General features: G+C 41.9%; 1 protein-coding gene across 1 annotated transcript; it reads left to right on the forward strand.

Moving 5' to 3' along the window:
- Positions 1–365: 365 nt before the first annotated feature.
- Positions 366–1,864, forward strand: LOC133246878 (olfactory receptor 2A1/2A42-like). The gene has a single exon (XM_061415456.1). It carries the CDS (start codon positions 528–530, stop codon positions 1,680–1,682), a length of 1,155 nt encoding a protein of 384 aa, XP_061271440.1. The 5' UTR covers positions 366–527; the 3' UTR covers positions 1,683–1,864.
- The last annotated feature ends 4,506 nt before the right edge of the window (positions 1,865–6,370 follow it).

Genomic DNA, 6,370 nt, shown 5'->3' on the forward strand with positions numbered 1-6,370 from the left:
CAGAACCTTTTTAGTTTGAGGTAGTTCCACTTGTTTATTTTTTATTTGCTTTAGATGTTATGTAAAAAAATTCATTGCCAAAGCCACATCAAGGATCTTTTATTTTATGTTTTATTTATTTCTTTGTAGTTTCAGTTCTTATGTTTAAGACTTTAATCCACTGTGTATTAATTTTTGTGAGTGGTGTAAGATAGGAGTCTAATTTCATTCTTTTATATATGAATATCCAATGTGCACATTTACTGAAGAGACTGTCCTTTCTCCACTGCGTATTCTTGGCTCCCTTGTTAAATATTAGTTGAACATATTTGCAGGGATTTATTTCTGTGCCCTCAGTCCTGTTTAATTGGCCTGTGTTTCTGTTTTTATGCAGGTAACGTATTGTTTTGACTACTGTTCTGTTCGGTTCAGTTCTGTCGCTCAGTCGTGTCCGACTCTTTGAGACCCCATGAATCGCAGCACACCAGGCCTCCCTGTCCATCACCAACACCTGGAATTCACTCAGACTCACGTCCATCGAGTCAGTGATGCCATCCAGCCATCTCATCCTCTGTCGTCCCCTTCTCCTCCTGCCCCCAATTCCTCCCAGCATCAGAGTCTTTTCCAATGAGTCAACTCTTCGAATGAGGTGGCCAAAGTACTGGAGTTTCAGCTTTTGCATCATTCCTTCCAAAGAAATCCCAGGGCTGATCTCCTTCAGAATGGACTGGTTGGATCTCCTTGCAGTCCGGTTCTCTCTTAATAGTGAAATGGAGAAAAATCAGATTATGGTTACAAAGGTCATCCTACTAGGATTTTGTCTTGGTCCAAGGATCCGCTTATTCCTCTTTGGGCTCTTCTTCCTATTCTATGTCCTGACCCTGCTGGGGAACGGGGTCATCCTGGGGCTCATCTCACTGGACCCCAGACTGCACACCCCCATGTACTTCTTCCTGTCACACCTGGCCATCATTGACATGGCCTACACCTGCAGCATGGTGCCCCAGATGCTGGTCAACCTCCTGAGTCCAGCCAAGCCCATCTCCTTTGCTGGCTGCATCACACAGACCTTTCTCTTTTTGAGTTTTGCTCACACTGAGTGTGTGCTCCTGGTGGTGATATCCTATGATCGGTATGTGGCCATCTGCCACCCACTCCGGTATTCTGTCATTGTGAGCTGGAGAGTCGGCATCAGCCTCGTGGGGACTTCCTGGGCATGTGGCTCCCTCCTGGCCCTGGTCCATGTGGGTCTTGTCCTGAGGCGGCCCTACTGTGGGCCTCATGAAATCAACCACTTCTTCTGTGAAATCCTGTCTGTTCTCAAGCTGGCCTGTACTGACACTAAACTCAACCAACTTGTCATCTTTGCTGCTTCTGTGTTTGTCTTCGTCGGGCCCCTCTGCCTGGTGCTGGGCTCCTATGTGTGCATCCTGGCCACCATCCTGAGGATCCAGTCAGCTGAGGGCTGCAGGAAGGCCTTCTCCACCCACTCCTCCCACCTCTGTGTGGTTGGGCTCTTCTTTGGCAGTGCCATCATCATGCCCATGGCCCCCAAGTCCCACCACCCTGAGGAGAAGCAGAAGATCCTTTCCCTGTTTTATAGTCTTTTCAACCCCATGCTGAACCTGCTGATCTACAGCCTGAAGAGCAAAGAGGTCAAGAGTGCCTTGAAGAGAGCACTATTCAAGGAGAGTCATTTCTAACTGGTGATATTTGAATCCAAAAAAGTTCTCTGCTTTCTTATGTGTGCCTTGATGACACAAGAATAAGATTTCCCTCTACCTTTGAAGGAAAATTTTTAGCTATATTGCTTTCATTGATTTTTCTTTCATATGTGATTTTATTGTTATTGTTCAGTCACTAAGCATGTCCCATGAATTCCATGAACTGCACTCTAGGCTTTCCTGTCTTTCACTATCTCCCAGAGTTTGCTCAAATTCATGTCCATTGAGTCAGTGATGCTATCCCACCATCTCATCTTAGGTCACCCACTTCTCCTGTCCTCAGTCTTTCCCAGCATCAGAGTCTTCCAATGAGTCAGCTCTTCACATCAGGTGGCCAAAGTATTGGAGCTTCCACTTCAGCATCAGTCCTTCCAGTCAACATTCAGGGTTGATTTCCTCTGGGATTTACTGGCTTGACCTCCTTGCAGTCCAAGGGACTCTCCAGAGTTTTCTCCAGCAACACACTTCAAAAGCATTAGTTCTTTGGCACTCACCCGTCTTTATGGTCCAACTCTCATATCAGTACATGACTACTGGAAAATCCATAGCTTGGATTATACTATGATCTTTTTCTTTGATTGCTCTGAATTTAATATCTCTGGAATTAACTTTTATTTAAATTGATTTCCTGAGTCTACAAATTTGAGTAGTCTTTCCACTGCCCTAACTATATTAGCTCATCAATGGTATAGGTCACCAAATGTGGAAGAAAAAAAAAAGTTATCAAGGGAAGTGATCTTGAAAGCCTGGATGCACACTTGGCCACTCTCAAAAATTGCACCCCCCTGCTCAAGAGGAAGTCAGAGATGTCTAGCTAGTTGTGCTCCATGATGTTGAAAAATCTCATATGAAAATTGTCGAGTCATATTAGGGAGCAGGCTGATTGAAGGAACATAATTAATACAAGGTATTTTGTAGATCCAAACCCGTCAATCCAAAAGGAACTGGACTGCAAGGAGATCCAACTAGTCAATCCTTATAAAGGAAATCAGCCCTGAATATTCATTGGAAGGACTGATGCTGAAGCTAAAACTCCAATACTTTGGCTACCTGATGTGAAAAACTGACTCCTTGGGAAAGACGCTGATGCTGGGAAAGATTGAAGGCAGGAGAAAGGGACAACAGAGGATGAGATGGTTGGATCACATCACCTACACAATGGACATGAGTGTGAGCAAGCTCTGGGAGTTGGTGATAGACAGGGAAGCCTGGTGTGCTGCAGTCCGTTGGGGTCGCAAGGAGTCAAACATGACTGAGCGACTAAACTGAAAGAGAGTTTCTCCTGTTTTGGAGAAAACAGGAAAGATAAAGGAAAAGCTTGCTGATGGGATGGAAATAGTATGTTGTTTACAGCTTTGGGGGTAAACTGATTAGCTCATGGCTACTAAAAGAATAAAACTGGGTGGATAATGCGTACAAATACTTTCTGTTGACTTCGATTCCTAGAAAATTTTGTGTGTTGTATGTGAGTTATGTAGATGTACAGATTGTCTCTGTATATTATTTTCTAGTGTCTTTTCAACAGTAATTTCATAGGAAATTTTACCTGATAGTGTAAGTGGCTAGCATGGTATGACTGGCTCTTCTGCCTTGTGGTAATTAATTCTGCTTTACAAACCCAGTGGTCAGAGTTGAGTCCCATATGTTTGACATAATTTTTTCAGGGTGTTACTTTTACATCCACTTTATAACTTGCCCTGAGACAAGGGTGGTCACTTTCCTGCAGACTTTTCCTCAACTTCACGGTAACAGTGAACAGAAGGGTTGTTCAGTAGAATAAGGGTGTGTCCTTCATTTGGGGTTTAGTAACTTCTCAACCCTACTCTTAATCACTGTGTGTGGGCAACAGAGCTTACTGAATGTAGAAACAAAGTGGGTTTTTACAATAAGAGTTAAGGTTTGAATTAATCACCCAGTGCTGTACACTTCATACTTATATAGATCATTTACATGGATTATCTCGTTCAGTCATCATAACATATCCCAGAAGAGGGTCTTATTATCAGTCTGTTTTATGCATGTACCAGAAAAACAGTGTCAGACTTTTACCTGGACAGTCTGACTCCCAAGCCTTGTGTTCTTAACCATAACAATGTCATAGGTCAATATCATTGTAATTCAGTAAAGAAGAAGTCTAAGATATCCCAAGGAAGAATATGTTAACTGAAGTATCTCTGCACTGTCTCACATATTCAATGTGAGCTGCTCTTTGCTCTCCGAGGACTGGAAGATCAGAGACCATTTATGAGAGGTTGGTTGTCCTGGACAGTAAAACCTATGGACAGAGTTGCAAAAGTTATGGGACTTTTAGAGGAATACAAACCATGAAGAAGGTGAAAATTAAGTCTACTCTCACTGAGATTGGGGATTTAGTTCAGCTAAGATCAAAAGTCATTACAAAGACATCAACACCCTCTGTCTTTCTCTCTCTCTATCTCCATCTCTGATTTTGTCTCTCTGTTTCTCTCACTACAAACCAGGCACTGCACTTTACAAGAATTATTTCATTTCAACCTCAAAATAGCCCTTTGAGGCAAGAGACAATCCCCACTTTACACATAAGGAAATGGAGGCAGAGGGACTGAGTAACTCACCCAGTTCACAGCGAATGACAATCCAGTTCAGGATTGTACTAAGGCAGTCTGATTCTTGACCCTATAATCATTACCACTGGGTAATGGCCTCTTTAGAACAGATCTATAGGTAAAAATCATGGAAATCGAGAGGCTGAAACAAATTAAATGACTCAGACCAGTGAGGGCACTGGGATTTAGATAGAAAGGACTTGCATTTGCTAAGGAAAGCAGCTTGACTCCAAAGTGAGATGTGAACTGTGGGTGTAGTAACAAGGAAGAAGTGTGGCTCCAAGGGTCAGAGAAGGAGGCGGTTCTCTGGAAGTGAGCTGGGAAGTGAAAGAGAACCAATGCAAGAGAAGACTGATGCCACAGTTTCTCACTGGGTCCTCACCAGCAGAAAACAGGCAGAATGGATGTTTAATAGTATTTTATCTAAAAAGAGCCCTTTCCCAAGACAAACGTCCCATTTGTTTATTTTTTAATTTTTTTTTAATTTTATTTTTAAACTTTACAATATTGTATCGGTTTTGCCAAATATCAAAATGAATCCGCCACAGGTATACATGTGTTCCCCATCCTGAACCCTCTTCCCTCCTCCCTCCCCATACCATCCCTCTGGGTCGTCCCAGTGCACCAGCCCCAAGCATCCAGTATCGTGTGTCGAACCTGGACTGGCGACTCGTTCCATATATGATATTATACGTATTTCAATGCCATTCTCCCAAATCTTCCAACCCTCTCCCTCTCCCACAGAGTCCAAAAGACTGTTCTATACATCAGTGTCTCTTTTGATGTCTCATATACAGGGTTATTGTTACCATCTTTCTAAATTCCATATATATGCATTAGTATACTGTATTGGTGTTTTTCTTTCTGGCTTACTTCACTCTGTATAATAGGCTCCAGTTTCATCCACCTCATTAGAACTGATTCAAATGTATTCTTTTTAATGGCTGAGTAATACTCCACTGTGTACATGTACCACGGCTTTCTTATCCATTCATCTGCTGATGGACATCTAGGTTGCTTCCATGTCCTGGCTATTATAAACAGTGCTGCAATGAACATTGGGGTACACGTGTCTCTTTCCCTTCTGGTTTCCTCAGTATGTATGCCCAGCAGTGGGATTGTTGGATCATAAAGCAGTTCTATTTCCAGTTTTTTAAGGAATCTCCACACTCTTCTCCATAGTGGCTGTACTAGTTTGCATTCCCACCAACAGTGTAAGAGGGTTCCCTTTTCTCCACACCTTCTCCAGCATTTATTGCTTGTAGACTTTAGGATCGCAGCCATTCTGACTGGTGTGAAATGGTACCTCATAGTGGTTTTGATTTGCATTTCTCTGATAATGAGTGATGTTGAGCATCTTTTTATGTGTTTGTTAGCCATCTGTATGTCTTCTTCGGAGAAATGTCTATTTAGTTCTTTGGCCCATTTTTTGATTGGGTCATTTATTTTTCTGGAATTGAGCTGTAGGAGTTGCTTGCTTTAATTTCCGTTACTCCAGAAGGGAGGTTAAAGAACATCTCACTGCTGTTAATGTCAAAGAGTGTTCTGCCTATATTTTCCCCTAAGAGTTTTATAGCTTCTGGCCTTTCATTTAGGTCTTTAATCCATTCAGAATTTATTTTTGTGTATGGTGTTAGGGAGTGTTCTAATTTCATTCTTTTGTGTGAGCTGCCTGTTTTCCCAACACCACTTATTAAAGAGACTGTCATTTCTCCATTGTATATTCCTATCTCCTTTGTCAAAGACAAGGTGCCCAGAGGTGTGTAGGTTTATCTCTGGGCTCTCTATCTTATTCCATTGGTCTATATTTCTGTTTTTGTGCCAGGACTATATTGTCTAGATTACTGTAGCCTTGTAGTATAGTTTGAAATCAGGAAGGTTGATTCCTCCCACTCCATTTTTCTTTCTCAAGATTGCTTTGGCCATTCAGTCTTTTGTGTTTTCATACAAATTGTAAAATTTCTTGTTCCAGTTCTGAGGAAAATGCCAATGGTAATTTGACAGGGATTTCGTTGAATCTGAGGATTATTTTGTGTAGTATAGTCATTTTGACAATAAATTCTTCCAATCCAAGAAAATGAT

Source organism: Bos javanicus, chromosome 4, assembly GCF_032452875.1.
Source record: "Bos javanicus breed banteng chromosome 4, ARS-OSU_banteng_1.0, whole genome shotgun sequence".
NCBI lineage: Eukaryota > Metazoa > Chordata > Mammalia > Artiodactyla > Bovidae > Bos > Bos javanicus.

What these genes read in the sequence shown, in the direction of transcription:
- LOC133246878 (XM_061415456.1), top strand. Translation starts at nt 528, where the DNA reads ATGCCATCCAGCCATCTCATCCTCTGTCGTCCCCTTCTCCTCCTGCCC.